Here is a 24,761-nt window from a genome sequence, read left to right on the forward strand (position 1 = left end):
TCCTAAGAACTACAGGAGCCGGGACCCACTGGGAAGGCCTCCACTCCCCACAGCTGCTGTCTCGCTAGCAGACGGCCCAGGCTGGGGGGCAGCTCCCCGGGGTTCTCCTCAGGAAATCTGATGACTGACTCAGGCATGATGGAGATCTGTGTGTTGGCTACTGACATCTCCAGATCTGTGTGTTGGCTACTGACATCTCCAGAGGGTAGAAAGAAGAGCAAGCCGTGAGCACAGAATTCTGAGACTGGGGAGAGAGGAGTCAAGGGGCATTACCCTTAGAAAGCCTCTACCACTGATTTCCAAGAGTTAATCAGGGTGAGGGAACCTAAGAGAGAGCTCCCTCCTGCAGATCAGGAAACCAGCTCCGGGAATGTTCGGCCGGCCCCGCGGAGTGCCTAGCCAACAAGCATTATGAACAGAACCGCGGTTTGGGTAAGCCTGGCAATGCCCTGAAATACCCTCCCTGGCAGGTGAAGGCAGCCACATGCCCACGTTCAGGCTCCACTTGTACTTCCTTCTTCTCCCTGTCCACGTCTGACGCCAGGACGAGATCCGGAGAATGTCAGCACCCATATTGCCAACGGGAGGGTGGGAGTCACCCGTCACAGACGGCAAAGCAAAATGCCGGCAGGGGGCCGGCCCATCGTGGGCTCCAAGGCGGCCCCCCCACCCAGCACCGTCCTCCACTGGGTGTCTTGTCGTGGGAGAAGAGCGAGCCCGTACGCCGGGAGGGCTGCCCTAACACGAGAAATAAATCTGGAAAAGTCTTGTGCTCTGGACAACATGGACTGAAAAGACAGGCTCTTTGGGAAAACTTGGGATCGGGACAGACCACTCAAAATCTGAGAAACCCTCTAGCTGTAGAAGGAACAACATAATCAAGAGGGAATCTGGGCAGCCGGTTCCGTGTGGCTAGAGGCTCCTTGGTGGTTTGGAAACGCACACAGGTGTTGGCTGGAAGCATTGGCTTGCGGGAACAGAGGTGACAGGTGCTAGGGCCACCTCTTGGGAAAGACTGTGATCTGCCCGTAGCCAAGGGCCACCCAAGGCCAAGTGTGCACCTCTCTGGGGAAGGAGCCCTTAGGGTCCTGCTCATTCCCAATTGTATTAAAGAGGCCCGAAGGGGCTCCTGCCTGTGTAGCCGCTAGGTTGAAGGCTCTTTTCACTTCCTTCTCTTGCTATCCCAGCTCCTCTTGCCTAGAAAAGCTTGGGGGTGAATGAACACAGTTCCCCATTCTTCCAACATCATTCCTCTACTTAACCAGTGGCATCTAAGTGAACTAGACTGTTGGTTCAGTCACGGTTGTTTAGGCGTGGGTGTGGCACAGGTATGGTCCAAAATAATCCCAGCAGGTGGGATGCAAACATCCCCACCTTTCCAATTCCATTCCTGGCAACAATGCCCTGGCTTACTTTCCGAAAATACCGGGCTGGCTTCATGGTTCAGTGGGATTCTACTTGGCATGGTCCCAACACCCTCTACGAGCTGGTCTTGCTGGTTCCCAGCCTCCTCTATTTATCTTCAAAATCCTATTCAAGAGTCACCTCTAGAAACGCCTCTATGACACCTCCCCTGAATAAACCAGGTACCTCTTGATAGAATTATCATCACCATCATCATCATTATTATTGTACATATCCCTGCGCTGATTCAATGACATTCATATTTCCTGACACCTTGTGGGAGACCAATAAACACTTGCTGAATTGAATTTGGCCTCTCCTTGATGGGTCCAGAAGGAGGAAGGTTGTGAAAATGCTGTTTTAGGAATTCCCATGGCATTCTAAAAGCCTGGAATGAATAGGGCATTTAGAAAGAAATTTTCCATTAGTACCATAACAAAATGTACAAATATCAACTCTCAGGCAACTAATCCAGGCAAAATTCTGAAGCTTGCCCGGGCAAGAGAATGGTCCTAAAGAGAAAGAAAAGACTGAAGAATGGGCTTACATGATTGGAAAACGCGGTTCCTATGTTTACATCTAAAATAAAAGACTAAAATGTACTTAGAAGTTGCCTTGGAGATGCCATCCTAACAGAGACCCTAAATGCTACCAACATGCAGACACGGAGAGAGATGACACCTCACCTACCTCACTAATGAAGGCAGCACGAATGCATGAAGTCGATGCACAAACAACGAAACTGAGCTCTGGTCCTGGGTCACTCGCTAGGTGAGCGAACTCAAAAAAGCAGCACTAATAATCTTTTCAAAGTGTGCCTTTTCCAAAACACTCATTAATGTTGTAACCATGTATGGCAACAGATGGTGACTATAGTTAGCGCGGGGAGCACTGAGGAAGGGTACAGAATTGTCAGAGCACTACGGCAACCACCTGAAACTAACATTGTCAAGCATACTTTGATAGCAGATAAACACACACACACACACACACACACAGCACACAAAGTCTAAGAGCTATATCCATCAATGCGGCAGTAGCAAAGCTCAGCAGGATGTCCGTCATTTTCTTCCACTTCTGGAAGACCAAGCCCTTTGAATTCTAACTTTCATGGCTCCGTGGAAGGCAACAGCATCTACATACTGGTGTATTTCCCCACGGAAAGATGGAAATACGTGTTGACTTTGGTGTGCCTTTGACTGAGAAACACGTAGATGAAGAACGTGGCTTGGAAACGTGGACCTCTTGTTAAAGACGCCTGTGCCCTTTGGCAAGAAGCCAGCAATGCCTAGCTATTTTGTATTCTTCTGTGTCTCGGCTCCCATCTCTAAAAATACACTGATGACATTTTTCTCTGACCTCTACCTACCGCAGGGAATACAGAAAGGATGGGGTGACGGCGCTCATTAAAACCGTGAACTTCTTGGAAGACAGAACACTCCTTCATTGTGGCTATCGTGTTAGCCACCCTAACACAGTTCACAGGGTTTTAAAAAATCTAGTTTTATTAGGGGATGAGGTTCTCCGTGACCAAGACGCTGGATGACGCCACCCAGCAAACGAGTCCAGCCAAAGCTGCCAAAAATTGCAACTCATTTCGAAGGTGTGTGTGCCTCTCCTTGCTCCCAGCACCGTATCACCCGTTTGACAAATATTAGATCAATTTGCTCTTTATTCTAAGGAGTAGTTGACGAGAAATGCTCGTGCCTAGCAAGTTCCAGGAAAACATTTTCAGACAAAATGCTTGGAGGATGAAGTAAGGCTGCATTTGGATGCCTACTCCTTCATTCTGAGCAGTGGCCCAGCGGTTAAAGAGTAGAAACTCCCTCTTCGAGCCTGTCACAGCAGCCACTCGCCCATCTTCTAGAACAAAGTTATGATTTCCCAATTTGCATAACTATATCCTGATCTCTTCCAGAAAGTCTTGTCATATGTATTTATTTTTAAACTGCTGCTAGCAGTTTCTTATTGGCCATGGGAATTTTTAACAATTGAAGTAACAGTGAGAAAAAAAAAAAACTCAACAGTGTCAAGTTGACAATATATTCATTATTCAGCTACAAAAGAGAAATATTGGGGAGAAGAGTCTTTTGCCAGGAGGTAGAGTGAAATGATAAGGTGGATCTCATTGTCTGTGTCGTCTTGTTTTGGTTTGCATTTGTTGGATGAGACAGTGTCAATCATTTATTCAGTAAATATTTACTAAATGCCTACTTTGCACCAAGAATGATGTGTGCCCTAAGGCTAGAAACATTATCCCCACTCTCAAAGAGTCCAATAAAGAAAAGGGAGGGAGAAGAAGGAGAAGCATTAAATTAATTAAGCTCCTACTCTGTGCCATGTGCTTTTCTTGTGGACTCTTATAACTACTGAAGAGAGAAGGTATGAGATCCTCAGAAATTGTTCAGCGCCTCACAGTTGAGTGGATTGGTATTTGTAATTGAGTTGTTCTAATTCCAAAATCTCTTTTAAAATGTCTTCAGAAAGCAGAAAAAGAAGAAATTATCCATTATGATTTAAAGACAAAACAAAATTGTTAATGTTTTAGAAAATTGCCTACCTTTTTTTTTGGTCTACGTGTAGGGTGATTTTTTGAATTTTTAAAATATGTTTCACAGTTGTCATCAAAGTGTTATATACGGCATTTCATTGGAACTATGGCATGATTGCCTGAAATACTCTGTTATTTTTTAATAGCGCTGGAGAGAAGAATCATTGCCAGTCATATGATGCCACTGACTGACACGTGTCCAGATCTCGGCAAAGTTAAAATATGAAGGGTAAAATGAGTTTGTTGTAGGGTTAGTGACTTCTTCTGCATTCCCAAAAGCCCACCCTCGTCTACCTCCTGCCTGCTGGTAAGGGTGGCTTCCCAGCACAGGGCACCTGGCTCTCTCCCACATTAGACAAGCCCCTCTCCTGGGTCAGGAGGTCTCTCTCAGCAGGGAGAGAGCCCTCTTTGTCTTCTCACATATGAACTGCTTCACGCACAGTAGGTACTCAAGAAATATTTCTTGGTTGGATAAATAAATGACTAAAGCTTAAGAAGAAGGTTACCAACACAAGAGGGTAACCATTACCATAGGCCCAAACAGCGGGGGGAGCCCATGTTTTGTTGGGGAATGAGGGTTTGTGTGGCCGCACTCAGGAAGAGAGAAGAGGTGGATGGAACTTGGTTGGAACTTGGAGTCAGAGCCAGTGGCCTGCCCTTCTCAAGGTCTTTCCCTTCCCATAGGCCACTACTCTGTCCACGTGGTTTCCTCTTTGCTGTCCAGACCCCTATTCCAATATCCTCACCCAAGCCTGGCTCCACAGCACTGCCTGATTCCACCGTCTTGGGAAGCTACTCACATCTACTCATACGCAGCCGGCATACTGGTTAAGGTTTACCTGGGGACACCACCCAATAACATCAATAACTCACATGGAGCAAATTCAGGAGTCAGCAAGAAGCAGATACGGCAGAGTCCTATTTTTCAGAAGGAGCTGAAAATCTCCTTTCAGTGGACAGTATCTCCTCTGCCCCCAGGAAGGAGAAGGCCTACACATTCAGAGTCCAGGTTTTTCGACAACTCGACTTAACTTTCTAAGGATGTTCACAAAGGTATCTGCCTGAGTCAGCAAAATCGGTGTAAATAAAGAAATTCAGCCAAACTCAGTTCTCCATGAATGTTTGAAGTTCAACACCAGATCTTCACATTTTGAACACCATCATGATTTCTCCTGGCTTCCTTTCCTCCTTTTCTTCCTCTCCACACTTATCAGGTACCTTAGCACATAGAGAACTGTGCTAAGTTCTCCAAGAAAAAGAACAACGGGTCAGAAAATTCTGACCTCAGAAACAAGCTTACACATTAATAGAAAGGCAAGCATTCCTCACAAAGGAGTAACTTAACAAGGCAGAGAAAGAGAGAGCAAGAGTGTTATATCAGAAATGGCAGGTGACATGCGGTCAGAGTCCAGAGCCAGGAGAGATGCAGTCCAGCTAAGACTCTCACCAGGGAAGGCTGCAGAGAGGAGGTGTCCTTTCACCTGGACCTTGAAGGTTGGAGAGGTTCTGGGGATATGGGACCTGTGGGGGCGGGGGGGGGGTAACGCCTGGGCAAAAAGCCCTCCTGCTGTTCCCTTTTAAGTGACTGTTTATTGTTGAAACAAGATGCTGTTGTTAGGGCCTCTCCATGAGGTGTTAAATCACTGCTCAGTAAACAGATCATCACCTTGGGCTGACTGCTCTGGGCTGTCATGAGTTATACCAGTTTAGGGCCAACACCGGGAAAACACTATGAAATTTCATGCTGATGAGGTGTGACATTTTAGAGGAAAGTCCTAAAAGCCAAAGCCTGGCATGTGACAGAACTGGAGGAACCCACCGCTGGTAATGAAGGCTCCCGTCTGACAGCGATGGCCCGGTATCACTCTCCCAGACTCTAGGGGCGCTCAGCTCCCCCACTTACCATGGACATGGATTCCATTTGGTTGAAAGGAAGAGTTTGTTTCCGGCTGGTAAGACTTCAGGTGTGGCCCACCTGCAGGCGGCTGGGTGTGCGGAGGCTGCGTTCTCTGCATCACTGAAGAAGGAGCTGGAACTCTCCGGGGGCTGATGTGGTGAGGAGATGGGGCAGAAGGTACAAACCTGGGAAAATGATTACAAAAGGAAGCGTGAGGGGCGTGAAAAAGTGGGAGCAGAAACAAACTCTTCAAAGCCAAATTCCAATTTCCACACTAGCTGGATAAGAGCGTGACAAAAAGCCATCACAAGAAATTGATGAAGACTTTCTCTCCCATTTTTAACCACTGACTTCTCAACCGAAGGGACAAAGAGGTCAACGAAGGGAAAATGTAGTCACAGTTTGGGTTTGTCAAGCCTCTTAAAATGCATTTCAAATACTCTGGGTTTGGTGAAATTCAAGGCACATCTTTTGCCAGGCTCCCTTTTCTGCTAATTTTTAAATTCGTCTGCATTTTAGGGGAAATTTGATCCTTATGTTTCTGATTCATTTACACTTAGCTCATAAACATTTTGTTCTGTGAGACATATCTGGGGTCCAAGAAGTATTAGAAGTCTTTATTATAAGCCTTTCTCATCCTGTTCTCTTTAAACAATACATTTTCTTTTGCCAAGAGTGAGGGAATTTAAACCTCAAAGATCAAGTGTGGTTTGAGACCCAGAACCTATCTGCATGGGTTCTGTGATTGGCAAAGAATGTTCGCTGCTTGGGGCACAACCACAACGCCACGTGGGACATCTCTGGCGGTCACATGTGCTAATCACAGTAGAGCTACTGCTAGTTTCTGAGGAGGGACAGACAGATACAAGGTGATGTGGTCAACGTACCTGAGACACAGCCTGATAACCGCCCAACAGTCTTCTGATTGCAAGGGGACTTGGGCAGGGTCCGACTCCCTGGGTTTAAAGTGACTTTCTAGCACCAAAGGGAAGGTGTACTTGGCAGAGCAGCATTCAAGTTCACCAGTGTCCACAGACCACCAAAGCAACCCTCAGTGCAGGTCACTAGGGGGCTGGCACAGGGAACCCGTCAGTGCTGTGAGATGAAGTGACAAAAGAATCGGGGAGCCAAGTGTATCAGCAATGGGTTATTCCATCTCCTCAAAAAAGTCCCAGCAAGCTGAAAACTACCAGTCGGCCAGCCTTCGCCTGATGCTAACACGCAGCAGGGGCCAGCAGTGCACGTGGCTAACTGTGCAAGGACGAGTCCCCTCCCTTTGCTGGGCTTTTGCGTCGGGGCCATGGAGGGTTAGAAGGGAAACCCAACCAGGCAAGTTTGGAATGCAATTTGCACCATTCTGATCAGAATATGTCATAGGGCAGAGCCTCTACATTTGTGTGGCATCAAGAAGGAACCACGGGAAAAAAAAAAAAGTACGGCATTCATATTCTAGATGATTCCTAAATGAATTCCATCCAGTGAGGGCTGTGGAGGAAGGGGATGCGGGAACTGAGGAAGGAGGGTGGGGAGACGAGAAGGCTCCAGAGGAGGCCGACACGGACTGGCTGTGTTCGGAGGCCTATTTTCACTCTGCTGCAGGAGAAGAGTAAGCGAGTACCCTGGGCTGGGAAATCTATGTTTTCCAAGCGTATCATCTTAATTGGAATTAGCCTGGAAGATGTGCCAAGCGGCCGTGAGAGAACACATCGCAGATGAACCCTGTCACTGCCCTGAGAACATCTAGTAAAAAACCCGTGTGCCAGGATTCCTCATATGGAGGCTATTTTCTTGGGGGAAAGAGGCCCTAATGCGTCTGGCAACTCTGTCGGAGGTCACGGGAGCGAGCCGGGGAATTGTGGGATCGCAGGCTTTAGGGCTACAAGGAGCCCACACGACCGCCCCTCCGGAACCCTGTGGGCAGGAGACCCCCAGGGAAAATGGGGAGGACTGGGACCGGGAGACAACTTCGGTCACCGGCATCGCGAAGCAGCAAGATCCGTTGACTTGCTTCCTGAACGTCTTTCTTCATCTGGGAAGGAAAGACGCAGCACACTCCCGACGGTTTTCTGGTATTTTCTCTAATACTCGTGCCACTCTTCCTTTCCATCGAGGACTGACGGGGCAGAGATGTGTGGCGGGGGCAAGCCACAGTGTGTGTAAGTCTAAGCCTGATATTGGAGGCTTGATGGAGGAGAGGGATTCTGTTTCACAATCCCCCATGCTCCCGGCCAGTGAGTCTGACTCCCAAACAAGGGTTTGATGAACAAAGAGAGAAAACGGAGATGGCGAGGGGGAAGGAGGCAAAGCCTGTCAGCAATGCAAAATCTTCTCTCTGTACTTTGAGGTGGTCTGGCTATGGAGTGAACTATGATTATTAGCTATAAAGAAGGGAAGATTTTAACTCTCTGAAATGGCAGAATTCATTTAGGAGTCATCTAGAATGTAAATTCCATACAAGAGAATCTACATCTCTATCTGGATGATAGAGCTACATATAAATTATATAGCTATGTATCTATCAAGAGAGCACATAATTACATGGTAATTATAAATCATTCTTATCTATATTCATTCATGCAAATTCCAAACCCTGGCCATGCCCTCTCGGCGACCACATATTTCCATAATGTAGTAACGGTGAGCGGAGGAGAAAAAGCGGGTGGCATCCCGTCAAGGTGTTAGCAATCCTTATTTCAGACACCTGGGAGGAGTCGAATACATACGCTGCCCCTTCGACTGACCCCACATTTCACTTTTTGCTAATTCAGACTGGATTTCTCTTCATGTTATTCAAATAAGTAAGATTATATGGTATAAAGTTAACGCAATTTTAAAGTATAGTGTGTCACTTCCTATGAAGTATTAATAAAAATTTAAAAGTAAACCATTCGAGGTGAGATAAATGTACACCTAAAGAACTCCCTGGTTTGGGAAGGAGAGGACTGATACAAAAATGTTAACTTTCACAATACAGGGAAAAGATGAGAAGTGACAAGACGGGATTACAATTATCCACACGATTGCTAGGATCAAGGAAAGAAAGAAGAATTCAGGGCTAAAAAGCCCAGCATAAGGAGGGAGTGTATAAATGTGACTGATTTTCAAGTGTAGTACTTAGATTCAATTTTGTTACTGCTCAAACGTGGTACATAGTATTTTATGGAAAAACCTCTCACACTCTCTCTACCAATTTAAATTTCACTTTTACGAACCTGCTTCCACGTTCACCCGCTCACAGTAGAGTAGAATTTAGCAAATTAGAATCCGAGGCGAGGGGGCAGGAGGGGAGCGCAGAGGTCAGGGTGCTCCTCTGTCAGTCAGTAGGAAGGGCCTGGGAGCATCCAGAACAGTCACTGGCCGCTCAGAACAAGACTGATGCCAGAAGTACTTTAGGAAAAGCCAAAAGGACTTGAGAAAGGAGTGGTTTGAGGCCAGGCACTCCAGAAGCAAGCTAAGAACCAAGAACTTACACACTCACGCAGAAGCTCATTAAGCCGAACATGAGATGTCCTTACTGTTACTCAGGGTAGCGTGTGGGTGGGGGCTTAGGACCCCATTTTCTTAGCGCCCTGATTTTCCAACATCGTTTCTTTAATACGCTCACGTACACATACCAAAATGAATATGGTCTGAATATTTTGCCCCAAACAGATTTTTTTAAGTCCAAAGATGGTGAATTTTAAATGTCTGATGCTAAAATAAGTAGTTTTGAGGCTGAGGCTACGTTGCAGTGATTTACGATGTTCCTCCCGGGGGGCTAGCTCACGCCCCATTCCGTCAGGACAAGATGACGTCACTCTAATTCACGGGGAGTTGCACAGCGTGCGCGAGCCGGAAGGGGGAACGTCTGAACACTTTCTGTCCCCCAGCTGCGGATCTGCACTTCACAGCTCAGAAACTACATCCAACGCAGCTTCCCAGTCTCTTCGTCGAGACAATAGGAGGTCGTTAATATAAATATGCACACCACAGACTAGAAATTTAAAAAAAAAATGTCACTGCTTACCAGAAACACTTCACACAAAAGCAAACCAGAGAACTGAGTCAACCGCTTGTTCTCCTTTGGTGGAGGAGCTGGGATAACCCGAGTGGTGAGCCACTGCGGGGTTCAATGGTTTGCGCCCCTCCCCCCACCTCCTGCCCGGAAACCCCAAAAACACAAAAACAAAATACGGGCGCAAAAAGATTTTAAAGGGCCATCTGTACCCCAATGTTTACAGCAGCAATGGCCACAGTCGCCAAACTATGGAAAGAACCAAGATGCCCTTCAACGGATGAATGGATAAGGAAGATGTGGTCCATACACACTATGGAGTATGATGCCTCCATCAGAAAGGATGAATACCCAACTTTTGTAGCAACATGGACGGGACTGGAAGAGATTATGCTGAGTGAAATCAGTCAAGCAGAGAGAGTCAATTATCATATGGTTTCACTCATTTGTGGAGCATAACCAATAGCATGGAGGACAAGGGGCGTTAGAGAGTAGTAGGGAATTTGGGTAAATTGGAAGGGGAGGTGAACCATGAGAGACTATGGACTCTGAAAAACAGTCTGAGGGGTTTGAAGTGGCGGGGGGGTGGGAGGTTGGGGTACCAGGTGGTGGGTATTATAGAGGGCACGGCTTGCATGGAGCACTGGGTGTGGTGAAAAAATAATGAATACTGTTTTTCTGAAAATAAATAAATTGGGAGAAAAAAAAAAAGATTTTAAAGGGCTCATAAAAAATAATCTCCTGGGGAAAGAAAACAACCTAAAAAGTCTTCTGTAAATAAATATCTATACACACCTTAGAAAATGTGTGATTATTTGGGGGGGATTTGGTCAGTTACGCTCTTTCCCTTCTGTCGCCCACTGCCACCCTCAAGTCACATGGAGCTTTCCAGCCTTGCAGCCAAGTGGGCCAGAAACAAAGAGGTCACGTTTCCGATCATGCAGTACTAGAAAGAATCTTAGATTGTTTCACAGAACGGTAGATCCCGATTGAGACACACAGTACTGATGAGGTTCATAGGACAAACTGAAATGGCAGGAGACGGATATCACCGAAGACCTGCTGGGCTTGGATTCTGGCTCTGTCCTTACCAGCTGGGTAATCCTGAATAAATGCCCTGACTTCTCCCAGCCTCTATTTCAAGTATAAATCTCAACACCTACTGGGGATCATAAAACCTGAGATAACATATTCATTTATTCATTCAAGAGATATTTATTGAGCACTGACCCAGAGTGTGGCCCTATTCTAATCACAGGGGACAGAGCAACACGTGACATGTGTCCCTGCTTTTGTGCGACTTCTATTTCGGGGAGGCAAGGCAGGAGATGAGCAAAACTAAGTAAGCAAACCGTATACTGTATTGAGGAAATGAATACTCTGGAGAAAAATCAAGAATGGAAGGTGAGGGGGCACCTGGGTGGCTCAGTGGGTTAAAGCCTCTGCCTTCGGCTCGGGTCATGGTCCCAGGGTCTTGGGATCGAGCCCCACATCGGGCTCTCTGCTGGGCAGGGAGCCTCCTTCCTCCCCTCTCTCTCTGCCTGCCTCTCTGCCTAGCTGTGACCTCTGTTTGTCAAATAAATAAATAAAATCTTAAAAAAAAAAAAAAAGAAGAATGGACGGTGAGGGGTGGGGGTGCATCATGAATAATTTTAAATTGGGAAGTCGGAGATCTTGAAGTACTTTAGAAAATATCTGACACCTTCCAGAAGATCAACGCGTGCTTATGGGAAGACTGCTCTAAATGGAATGTACACTTAAGGTTAGCCTGACGTGAATGCATACCCAGGGCTGGAGAGCTCTTTAAGACTGTGGTTCCAGCACTGCATCTGAATTTCTATGGAGTTCTTAAAATTTAAAAAAAAAAAAAAATCTTAGGACTCTTTTCTCTCTTGACTACTCATACATGAAAAGAAAGGCTTGGAGAAAGCAAGGCATTTACTCATTTGGCTAATTTTCTAGTTCTAAGAGCAAATAGTCATGGTCTTTCTTGTGTAAGGTCTCATTTCTTGGCCTCGGGTTTCCCCACAGAGTATCGTGAGTTCACATATTCATCCAATCATATCATGTTCCAGCTGGAAGGCAGCGGAGTAGCCTTATTTGGATGAGATAAAATAGGCCCAGAGACATGAAGTGATTTTCCCAGTCACACAGCTAGTTCTCCAGATACCATTTTGTCCCAATGAGGTCAGATGTTCCCTCGTGGAGAACACAAGGCAAGGTGGAGGGGTGGGGTGAGGGAGGGCAGTGGCGGACTCCTGCGAGCACCTGAGATTTGGAACCTTCTCACCAGCTGGGGTTAGGGTGGGGGGCGGGCGTATCAACAACACTGAAGAACCTTGAAGAAACCTGGTGACCAGTTTCCCAGTTTGCTTTGGTGAACTTGTTCATTCTGCACTAGAGTTCTTCGTGCCCATGCTGGGCTTATACTTTTGGTCTTTCCAGCTGGGCAACTCCTTTCAAATAATGCTGTGTCCTGTCTGTAAGTCCAAGGTATCTCTATGTCAGCTAACAGCTATATTTCTTCAAACAGTATCTGCTAATAGGCTATGTTGCAGGCTAAGCACATGTCATAAATATGTCTTACTTCTCTTCATTTGTGCTGGGGATTCAAGCAGTGCTAGCAAGCAGCGTGGGACTGTGTGGTTTAGCATTGTGTCGTGGGTTAATGCTTTGAAAAGAGGGGTTTCCGTGATCGAGTAGATTAAATGCTGGTTGATAAGTGCTTTGGACAGTTCTTTCCCCCCACTCTCTTCCACAGGGGTAATGGACCTCCCAAAGAAGGAAGAATGCATCAGAATAGCTCATTTCATTGCATTCACATGAAAAATATTATTGATTTGCTGCTAGGGAGTAGAAATAATGGATACAAACTAGTCTATGGTAGATTTGGGGAGGCATTTTTTATCCCCCAAAGAATTGTGGTGGTTTTTAAATTCATCTGTGAAAACTAATCAATAAAAAGTGGCTTTAGCCGTTGGCCAACTACAGAGGGGGAAAAAAGGAATCCTTTTCAAAACCTAAAAAGAAAAGCACAGTTTTAAGGATTTCACATCTGATTTAACATCTAAAAAAAAACCCCCAATGATAATACCCCACTTTGTATAGCCAGACAGCACTCCATTTTAGTAGACTTTAGTGGTCTTTATAACGATTTATGAATCACTTCATGAATTCCTGGCTGACTCATCTGGGTGACTATAGTATCTACTTATACTTCCCTTCTGTCTCACAAAAGAGACACTTGGACTCAGTTCAATCCAGATTTGTCCCCGAATGAATCACAGCACGTTACTGGGGGAACTGCAAATTGAATTCTGCTTCTGAGACAATCAAGACCAGCTTTTAGTAATGAAGAAACAGCCGCTGGGAAGTGTGGGTAATTGCAACACTGTCCATCTGGGCAGGACCAAGGCCCGCCAAGAGCTGTATGTCCGTCCGAGGGTCCTGTTCCAAACTAGTCAAAGAGCTGAATCTATCTCCTGTGAGGGCTTAGTGCTGGGTCAATATTAACTGTGAATAATTTCTCACGTTTGGCAAGACCAAGACTCAAATATGACTGCCCGAGCCTCCACAGACCACGACAAAATGAGGGCTGTGAACTGGCTGTAGATGAAATGACCACCAAGGTTTTTCACAGAAGACTCACGCGTATATTATGATGAGTGAGTGTTTGTGGGAAAGAGGATAGTGTGTTCTGGAGGACACCTTCTGCACTTGGGAATAGGGGGTCGGTTCTAAGGCCAGAAAACAAAGTCACCAATGCCCCAAGGCAGAGTGGATTTTTTTCTGGGATAGACTGAAATAGGGCAGAGAGCATCACAATCTCCCCTCCCTGTGGGAATGAAAAGGGAGGGCTGAGGACACCCAGGATATGTCAGAGAAATGAATTATGCAGGACACATTTAACTGAGAGCTGGGATTTTTTGGAATATCTTGACTGCAGAATTGGCTGTGACTCTGTTGTTTGTCTATTTCAGAATCTGATGTGATGGAGAGAAAGGGAAGAAAGTCTGATTCTGCCAAATCCTCTTTACAAAAAAATCACCAACCAGAAGAGAATTTATCCAGAGTGGTCTTAGACACTTGATGTCAAAAATTCTCCTATGAAAAAGAAAACCTGCTGAATGAGATCATCCTTTGGGCAGCTCCGAGCAGGTCAGAGCAAGAGGATTAACTCACGGTCCTGTGGCAAAGAGAAGCCTGTCTTGTTCAGGACGGTGTTAGGCAGAGAGTTCGGTCTGCTTTGCAATGGAGCAGATCAGATGAAAGCAAAACATTCAGAAGTGAGTGTAACAAGAAAGCCAGACGGGAAATGAGGGGGAAGAGTGTTGTTTTTGTCCAAACATGAGAAAGGAAGGCACAGGTATATAAAAAATGGCCCTTTCCATGTCTTTCTCGTGGTCTCAAACTGTGAACATGAGCCTCTTGACAACACTGGAAGAACGTTTAGAATTAACTTTAGATGCAGGACTCCTGCCGAGTACGGCTGGGCACCTTTGGAAACCACTGCCAAATGAGACTTTAAAAGTCAATATAATCCATGAATTTGAAAGAAACTAGCTGGTGCTGGTTTGATCTGTAAAAACGTGCTGTTTGTGTGGATTTTTTTTTTTTTTTCCATTTCAGGATGTCAGGTTACTATTGTAGTAACCACAAGGGAATATTCTGTACCTTCCATTGAATACAAGGCTCAATATTTGATTAGAGAAATGAACTGGAGGAAACCACATCTACTAAAAAGTTCACAATCAGAGAAGGGCTCTTGGCTCTTCTAGATGAAAAGACCATCAAATCCTTGGATGTCTGTTACCATTTTGTATCTCCAGCTCCTTAGCCAGTGCTATGCGAACACAAGTATTTAATACATGTGGGTCATTGCTGTTGAGGAATTACTCTGTTCAACAGACCACAGGCTCCAAAGACTTCGTTCCCGACCTGGTGCCAGCATTTGTGTCCAGGTGGATGGTACCTTTGCCCAGTTAACTCAAGTCCACTTGGAGACTATATTTGTCCAGAGGCCACAGTTTCTGTTTCTGAGGGGAAAGCATCTTATTCAAGCGAATGATTCCAAGTACTGACTCTGGGGAAGATGATCAAAACCTAGAAAACTATTTCTCCTTGCAACTAAACAGAAAAGCAACCAAAGACTCTATTTCAGAAAAAGGAGCAAAAAACCCACAAAACTTCGTCTCGTGGTTTCTGCTGACTTAGGTGGTCTCACCACCACAAGCGGGCAGACGGGGTTTTGTCTGCGAAAAGATATACAATTCCTTCACTGCCCTAACCACCAAGAGGGCAAAGGATAAAGGTGATGTCCAGCTCACCCTCGGAAGGCTCACAGGCTTTCACTTTGGGAATTCCGTCTCCATTTGACCTGTTGTTTCAGAGAAAGCCTTAGGAAAGGAATACACGGATCCATCCGAATCACAGAACGGCTTAGTTTGAACTCCACGTTGCTACAGGCTAACGCAGTAAAGTGGAGGCCGCAAGAAAAGGAATTCTATTTTACCTCAAGCCTTCCTTGTTATTGTCATGACTCAGTTTCCTGACTGAAAGTCCAAGGGGACTAAAAAAACATCATCTCGGGCTTTGCATGAGGTAGATTCGTTTGGAATGTGGGAACAAAATAAAGATGGCTGATTTGGCATTCAGAGGTGAAATGAATGAGACCTCTTCAAAATGAAGAACCACCGTACTTCAAAATTAAATATACATGGAAAACAATCTGCTATGAAGGGATATTTGGACCATGAGTCAAGCTGTTTGTCTGGAAGAGTGACACGTACGCTCACATCGGCGTCTCTTGCTTTGTCCTGAGGTGACACAGAGGACAATGTGCGGACGGAAGAGCAGCAATCCCCTGCTCAGGGTTACTGTTTCTCTTTCCAGAAACCATAAAGGAATCATACTTGTAGTCCTCCTTCTGGCCACATCTGTTCATTCCACACACTGCCCAAGTGCTGAGGGGGTCGGAGCCGTAAGCATGACGCAGCCTCTGCCCTGAGAGAGCTCCGGCTCTAGTGGATTGTGAGCAGGTCAGCAAGGATGCAGCGTAATCTCAGGGACTACTACATCTTCGAAGAGAAACAGTAGAGTAACGGAAGAGGGTGGGGTTCGGGGGCTAGAGGAGGGTTTAGGGGAAGTGGTCAAGAAAGGCCTTTCTGAAGCGGTAACATTGGAGCGAACACCGGAAATGAAGGCACAAGTCACGGAAAGTTCCGGTGAAGGTGCCTTTCAAGTTTCAGGAATAGCACGTACAAAAGGCCCAAGGCAAGGTGAGTTGGTGTTTTCCAGGAATAGTAAGAAAACCAGTGTGGCCAGAGCAGAATAAGCATGAGGAGCAGCGGTGAGGGTGTGACGATGGCCAGACCTTAGAGGGCTCCTATAAAAAGGAGTTTGGACTTGACTCCAAGCATGCTGGGGGAGGGATGTGAGCAGGAAATCCTCAGAGACTCCATTTACATTTTAAGGGGCCCCTCCTGTGGTAGGGAGCCCTGGCCTTGTGTGTGTTAACTGGAGAGTGGTCCACAGCTGGATGTGGGGGGCAGTTAGGAGCCCACGTAGTTGAGATGGGAGGAGGGCATAATGGTTGAACTCTGCTTGGAGAAATGAAGCTCATTGTGTGTGAGGGTAGAGCTAAGGGGACTTACAGATATTAATGAGATGAGGGAATGCCTGAGAAGAGGAGGAATCAGTTGAATACGTTTTTTAAGTTCTTAGTAGTAAGTTAAGATAGCCATGCAGGCTTAGCTCTTTATTTTTCCCCACTATCAAGAAATAGACTGGACTCTGAAAACTATGCTCATAAAAGTTTTGCAGACAACACAGACATTAAAATTAGAGACAGATCAGAGACAAAGTAGAGAAGACTAGAAAAGCCAGTTCAGCAATGTCTTCTTGCTGTTATCTATTTTTTTTCCCCCAGTAAAGCTATTCACAATCACTAGGTAGGTAAGAAGAAAGGAGCAAATATAACCAATTTCCCTGTATTGTGCTAAGAGGACTAGATCAGGGGAGAATTTTTTTTAAGATTTTATTTATTTGAGAGACAATGAGCACAAGTTGAGGGGGGCAGAGGAAGAAGCAGGCTCCCAGCTGAACAGGGAACCCCCTGTGGAGCTCGATTCCAGGACTCCAAGATCATGACCTGAGCTGAGGGCAGCTGCTTACCCAGCTGAGCCACCCAGAAGTCCCTAAGGGTGTGAGTATCTCTATGAGAACTTTCATTCCATAGGCCAATAACCCAACTGATTTATCCCCTGCCACAAGGGATAGAGCATGGCTGTGGTCACGGATCAGCACTGAAGAAGCTTAAAGACTTGTGGGCTCTTCTGCCCTGGAATAAACCTGGAGAAGTACCAGAAACTTTCCACAGATACGAAGAAAAAAAATAGAATAAGGACCCCAAGCTTTTCCAGTCTAAGACCCAATGTTGTAACCTCCATTTTCAAGGGCTGGACATTGGGATTTTCTGCCTCTTCTCTGCTCACAGCATTGACACTGGGAACAATGTTCATCACATTCAGAGATTCTCACATAAAACATGTGTGTGTGTGTGTGTGTGTGTGCGCGCGCACGCACTGCAGGCAGACTTTGAACACCACGTCTCTCAACCCTGAATATCTGTGCAAGTCATTTTCCTACCGAGAAACTGAACCCTTCGTGGGAAGCTGAGTGATGACTGTTTTCCAGAGAGTGCTGCGGTCCCAAGAGAAAGGATGGTGCCCACAGTCACGCGGTCCGGGGTGAGCGTGACGTGAACAGCCCGTCAGAGGACGATGCAGAGGTCAACACGCAGGCCGAAGAAATGGCTGTCAGAGCCCGTGTTTGTCGTTCAGCTCTGGCTTTTCTCAGGTATTTTGATGCTCAAGATCGATAAGCTTTATTTTGGGGCCAGTGCTTATCAATTGTCCTGAAAGTCAGGTGTCTTCCTGTCTGTGTGGGAGAGTCTCGGGGACACATGTCAGGGAAGGGCTTGGAGCCGTGCTCAGCAGGTGGAGCGTGACCACGGTAGGACCCACCGCAACGCGGATACCTCTTAATGACACCAGACCTTCTCCCACAGAACACAAGTGTGGCCAACTTCCCGATGATGTCAGAGCTCTCTAACACAGAGCTGATTTTTTTTTTTTTTTTGGACACTTAGTGACTCTTCAAAATCCTCTAATATAGGTCATGACTACATAAAACACAAGCTTGGAATTGTAAGGGGCAAAACTGGCGTTTCCAATTGTATTAAAAAAGAAAATAATATAAAACCCAGGCAGCCCGGCTGGTTTAGGATATACAAAGGACAGCCTTTGTCTCTTGAGGACCACACAGCCCATTCGTCTATTCTTTGTCATTTCTTCTTCTGTTGGATGTAGAATAAGTTCTGAACTCTTGCTGGGTGGATAACACGGGGAGGCCTTTGGAATGTATGCCAGAGCCCTCAGGGTGCCCTTCCTGGGCAAAGACATAAATCCCTGTGCTCAAGAGAAAGCCTGATTTCCTGAAGGCAGCTGATGAGGCCCCGCCCCCAAGCATACACGGAGCCCCGCCCCCAAGCATACACGGAGCCCCGCCCCCAAGCACACACGGGGCCCCGCCCCTGCTGACTCCCCCTCCTCGCAGCTCCTGGGTGCACCCATGGTGCCTGGCTGGGTCTGACAGACTTTCAGGGGGATGTTTCTTCTTCTATTCCTCCCACCTCCCTGGTTTGGGGGTCATTTTCTGGGCCTTTCAGTGTGCCCCGCAGCCTCCTCTCCCATCCGTGCATAAGAGCCTAAGTTATGATGGCCTGTTGGCCACTGTCTCTCCTCAGCCCGCACACTTTGTGAGGACAGTTCTGTCAGCCTTGCTGACCACCGCGTCCTCAGGGTATAGCCTGGCACCCCAACTCCAGCTGTCTAAGCGACTCAGTAAATGCATGTTGCCCGTGCTGGGGTATGTTTTGATAAACTTCACTATTTTATGTGATGCTTATGCTTTTAGCCATTAATGCGCATCTACTAGGAGATTAAGAAAGGAGAGGAGAGGAAGATTGCGCTGTGTGCACACACGTGTATGTGTGTGTGACACACGCTGAGTGGGTGAAGAGGTATCCCTGTTTGCTGAGAAAGTCCCAGGGAAGGAAGGACAGCGAAGCAGCCGGCCTAGTTTGGAGCTGTTCAGATGCTATCGATGCAAACGGAGAAGGAGCAGGGAGTTTAGGTTTCCAGTTTAGGTTTCCAGTTTTGACAATCACAGGAAAGCAACGTAGGGAACCCCCACAACAGACTGGGGGTGGGGTCCTGGCGCTGTGAGTGTGTGTGTGCATGTGCACACGTCCGTATGTATTAGAGCAATCATGAGTTGTAGCAAAGTATGCAGGTTACATAAGATGGCTTGAACTTCGAGAACTGGGTCTACCACCATCTAGACCAATGAATCGGGGGAACCACTCTCTTCTGGGAACTTCCCACCTGGACAGTGGGAGCTGGCAATGGCCTCCTGTGTCCTACGCATTCCCGCACTGGTCCTTCTCCCCGTCAAGCCCTCCCGAGCATGCAGCACTGTGAAATACCTCACACATATTCTGGAGGTTATAAGGCAAGTTTTAGGATCCTGCCCTCAGAAAACTAGTGATTCAGTTAGCAAGATAATATCCGGGAAATGACAAATAAATAAAACAGATGATAAGAACCCAGAAATGAAACAGGGGAACTTGTCTCTGAGAGCTCTAAGATGCAAGACGGCTTTCTGGGTTGAGAACTCATCCAAGCTCCAGCCTGGGCCATGTTTAGTTAAGAATAGGACAAAAATGGACGGTCCTGATTGTCTTTCTAGATAGAAAAGGATCCCGAAATAAGAAATAAGATGCAGAAATAAACAAAGTCAGAGAGCAGGCCTGTTTGACAAGAGTTGGAGAACAGTACAGAATTCCAAAGAAGTTAAATAGAAAACAGTTGCTACCCTTAACCCCTTAGCATCCAGAAAAGTTACAACATGTTTCCAGTGCTGAATGAGAAAATGCTCTCAGTATAGACCAGTCCTGGTTCTCCAAAGGTCCAGAAAGACTGTGTATGTGGGTATATATACCTATCTATCTAGAATCCTAGCAATGTCACATCTGATATGGATAAAAATCAGTACAGCTTCTCAATTCTTGATATAGACTCAAGAAACTGACATTCCTTTTTTGGTTAAGGTATTTTGTTTGACTACTTTCTCAAAAACAATTGTCCCTAACATTCTCTGCTGTTGATTCCTGTCCTAGACTGTATATGCCTTGAGGAGGCCACATCCGTTCCCCATTTTCAGTCTCTTCTGGCTCAGAGATGGGGCCCATCGAAGCCCTTCACGAGTCGCCCCAGGTGGCCAGTCCACAAGTCTCCTTGAGCTCTGCACCCTGTTCTGTGGCCATCTGTGGAACGGAGAGAGGCAGCTGCCATGCTCTCGGGCAAGCGGAGCGATGCAGATGCAGGGGATTTTCTTGGGATTGTAAGATTTCTCCATTTCAAAAAGGGATTCACAGCAATATGTTCGTTTTCTTTGCTCCAGCAGACATGCTATGAAACCTAGTGAACTGACATTTCCAAAGACTCTGGGTTCCTCTTATGGGAAGCCACTGTCATAAAGGATCCCTGGCTCATTCCACATGACATCGTGAAACACCACTTCCCATAATAAGTTTAAATCAACATTAGGTGACATGGTGTGGTACTGTGTAAATCACCGAAATGATGTGTCATTCAGGTAATATTTCCAAAATAAAAATGGAGCCTCATCAAATTGAGAGAACTTGCATTTACTTTAAGACGGCCAGGATCAAAGAACCTGATGCTAACTGGGTAGACGTAGTGGACGTTTCCTGACTTCTGACAGTGACTCAGCCCATTTTATTAACAAGCTAAAACTAAGTAAATGATGAATCAGTGCCTGCAAAGCAGGAAAAAGTGCGTTTCCCACTAAAAATCGCAAAGTGTGATAAACCTATTTCCGTTAAGAAAACTGTTGGAGTTTTTACTGGGGGACTTCCCAGGCAAACAGAGGCAAAGATATATAAACCAGAAGCGGAAGGTAAGCACATTTCCTCTTAGTGTTTTTAATGCTGCGCACTAATGCAAACACAGTGCATAATTCAGGGCTGCTTCATGTCACCTCCTCCCCAAACCTGATTGGAAGAGATAACCTTCCATCGACTTGCCCAGTCCAGTTGGGCTGGCAAAGGAATGGGCCACATGGCCGGTGGGGAGAGCACAGCACAGGGCAAACCACAGGCGTGAGCAGGTTCATCACCCGGCCATGCCAAGTACCATTACCTTCCTCCCCTTCTCCTTCCCTTTTAACTTCCCATGATGATCTACATTATCAACCACTGTCATCACTTAACAACACCCTCTGGCTTCTAACCCTCAGTCTCTCGGCCTGGCCAGGGTTGCCTGCATTCAGGCTATGCCACATGTGAGGTGTTTCACCTGTGCGGTTCATCTACACTTAATTCCCCACGGGGTGCAAGCAGAGGCTCAGAGGAGTAAGGGATCACCTCATCCTCTACGTGAGGCTCCTGATGAGAAGGAATATGTCTGTTCGAGAGGAAAAGAGCAGGCAAGTCCCAACTCTGACAGACCCTGCAAAATAAATGTTCTGAGTCTTTAGAAATTGTCAAAGTCATGAAAGATGATGATGATGATGGTGGTGGTGGAAACTTTTTAAAAAACTGGGAAACTGGGACGCCTGGGTGGCTCAGTTGGTTGGACGACTGCCTTCGGCTCAGGGCGTGATCCTGGAGTCCCGGGATCGAGTCCCGCATCGGGCTCCCAGCTCCATGGGGAGTCTGCTTCTCCCTCTGACCTTCTCCTCGCCCATGCTCTCTCTCACTGTCTCTCTCTCTCAAATAAATAAATAAAATCTTAAAAAAAAAAAAAACTGGGAAACTTCATCAGATTCAAGAAGACTACCAAGAAATGAGAACTGGTATCTTATTAAATCCTGAATCAAAAGAAACGAAAGAAAAGAAAAGAAGAGGAAAAGGAAACTAGCTATAAGGAGCATTAATTATACAATCGAGAAAATTTCGGTATTGACTGCGTGTTAGATAATGCTTTATTGATGTTAAATTTCTGGAGTGTGATAATTACATTGTGATTATGCAGGAGAATGTCCTTCTTAGGCTATCCTTCCCCAAGTAATTAGGGCTAAAGCTCAATGATATTCACAACAATCTCTCAGAGTGTTCGGAAACAACGGGAAACAAACAAAGGCTCTCTCAAGTCGGGAAGAGAGAGAAAGAGGAGGGAAAACAGCAACAGTGGGTGAACGCGGATGTGGGGTGTATGGGTGTTCACTGTATTATTCTTGTAGTTATTTATATGTTACAAGCTTCCAAAGACGGAATTGAAAAAAATTAAAATTATAAGCTAAGATAAAATGTTAAAAACACACAAGCCCAAGCAGCAGGAGCACCTGAGGAACACATTCAAACATTCAGCAACCGCCGGAGCTGCGTTTTGAACGTCGGGTGTGTGGGGGTTGGTTCTTAACATGGTCATGGCTAAAGACCTTTTCTATCTTCATTCCTTTAACAGGTGTGTGCAAAAAGGAGACACGCAGATTGCTTTTCTGTGGTGTCCTTGTAAATAGAGTATTAATGAGTATTAATAAGAAGATGGATGAAGGAGAGACTCAAGTGAGAGCTTCTTAGCTTTTCGACCTTGTGGTGACCTTCACGACCTCGTGGAGTAGGGTTCTCAGCCAGGCAGAAGGAAACGAGAGGATGATTAGACCGTGGCTAATGTCACTTAAAACCCGGCTCCAAAGTTAATAAAACGCTAAAAGGAATAAACTCATCTCAACCTTAAGCAATACATCAGAGGGCGCCTGGGTGGCTCAGTGGATTAAGCCGCTGCCTTCGGCTCAGGTCATGATCTCAGGGTCCTTGGATTGAGCCCCGAATCGGGCTCTCTGCTCAGCAGGGAGCCTGCTTTCCTTCCTCTCTCTCTGCCTGCCTCTCTGCCTACTTGTGATCTCTGTCTGTCAAATAGGCAAATAAAATCTAAAAAAAAAAAAAAAGAAGAAAGAAAGAAATACGTCAGATAACAGGCAGGACTGTCTGCCTCGCATGTCCATGAACTTAGGAGATGGTTACCACTTGCCCTGCTCTGCTGACGGAGCATGGGGGAGGAGGCTAGGAGCTGCCTGCACTTAGCCACGTAGGCAGAACGGCTGCGCGAGGTCTAACGTCTTCCGATCCACACTCTGATGGAACGTCAGACACATCTACATGGATGGTTTATAGCCACCTCCAGCCCCAACCCTGAAGTCCATGTATTACCAATCCTTCTCTCCCACTCTTACTCCTACTAAACACTCCCTTTGCTTCTGTTAATGACACACTTTTCCATCCAGTCTAGAGTTGTAACTCCCAAATGAATCTGGCCCTTCCTCTTCACTCCATAAGTACATTAGTAATGAGCAATTCTCCTACATAACGACCCTTCACCTTAGTTCAGGTCCTCATACTACTCGCAAGGACTCCTACAATAACCTCTGTTTCGTGCTCCCTACCACCTGTCCCTGCTCCCAGCCTCCATGACTGCCATCTTGTCGCCTGAGTCCCTTCTCTATAATGACAATCTGATGTGTCTCTCCCTCATAAGTGGGGTAGATGGTTCCACACATGGAGCCACAAGTGTTTCTTTACTTTCGATAAGAGGTAAATCCCTTGGGATAAAATACATGGTTCCACACAAGCCAACCCACGCCTACCTGACTTCATCAGTCCTGTCCACTCTGGGTGATGGTACCTGAGCTTACTGGAACCGAATTTTATGCGTGTCCTTGTCCCTCTTATGTCTTGTATGTGTCCCTCTGGCTGCCTTGGATGCTGCTCCCCATTTATCCATCTGGGAAGTTTTAACCTTCCTTGCACGCCTAGATCACCCTTTCTTCCCCTCACTCCCTGAGGCAGAATTAGGGACGTCCTCCCCAGGCTCCTGTGGCATCTTGATTATATCGTTTATCCAAACAGCATCACTATTCTTTTTTATACATCTGTCTGTCCTCGTCCACTAAATCCTAAGAACAGCACCGTGTTTTCATGATCTTGACATCTCTAGCAACGGGAGCAGCATCTGACATGTAGAACTTTAAAAAATGTATTAAATGAACAGATGTATTAATAAGTAAAGAGGAGGCATAAGTAAAAAAAATATGGTTTATCAAATGTAAAAACCATATATATATATATATTTTACTTATTTAAATACTCATAGATCAGACCAACACTAATGAAACCACAGATTGCTCGTTGAAATTCAAGATTGAAAACCTTCCTTCCTGCTGCCCACTCAACCCATTCTCATGTCCTAGGACTCTAGGATAGCACAGGGTTCCCCACAAGACCTTTTCTCCCTGTGGGCGTCTGGGAGCAACCCCTACCTAGGTCAGTTCAAGCCTGCAACACATGAGGAGGAGAAAAAACGAAGCCACATGCTGTCCACACCACCGGACGGTTGGGCAATTCAAAGACCGACCGAAATGTCAAGATTTAAAACTTTTCTCCCAAAAACTCTCTATGAAGGTGGTCTAGAGGTAGCGTGGTTGGCGAACAGCCCCTGTCTGGTCACCCACACAAAATCCCGTGCCCTCTTACGCTATACTCTCAAGCTGATATTGTTCTCGGTGCCGGAGGTGCCGTTTGCATCTGGAAAGCTTTTCCGCCTCTGGGGACACTGCGTTCCCGCTGAGTCACCAGGACAAACTGCGGGGAGGTGGGAAGGATGGGGATTGGGACAGGTTTTCCCAGCATCAGACGCTTCGGCTGGCGACCGCCAGTATCTTCTCAGCATTTCCCCGGGGAAAGGAAGACAGATAATGAAATGTGTGAGCCACGTGCTTTGTGGTGTGCACTTTCAACATGTCACCTTTGGATAACTCGGCCCAGCCGATGG

General features: G+C 46.2%; 1 protein-coding gene across 4 annotated transcripts in view; it reads right to left on the bottom strand.

The window, feature by feature from the left end:
- GLIS3 (GLIS family zinc finger 3) overlaps window positions 1-24,761 on the bottom strand; it is a 438,158-nt gene that overhangs the window by 23,076 nt on the left and 390,321 nt on the right. For all 4 annotated transcript variants that reach the window (XM_044265977.1, XM_044265974.1, XM_044265975.1 and 1 more), the window contains one exon: window positions 5,859-6,037. In XM_044265977.1, the coding sequence (XP_044121912.1) occupies window positions 5,859-6,037 (179 nt within the window). The remainder of the gene's footprint in view (window positions 1-5,858; window positions 6,038-24,761) is intronic.

The sequence above is a fragment of the Neovison vison genome, chromosome 9 (genome assembly GCF_020171115.1).
Source record: "Neovison vison isolate M4711 chromosome 9, ASM_NN_V1, whole genome shotgun sequence".
In the NCBI taxonomy this organism is placed as follows: Eukaryota; Metazoa; Chordata; class Mammalia; order Carnivora; family Mustelidae; genus Neogale; species Neogale vison.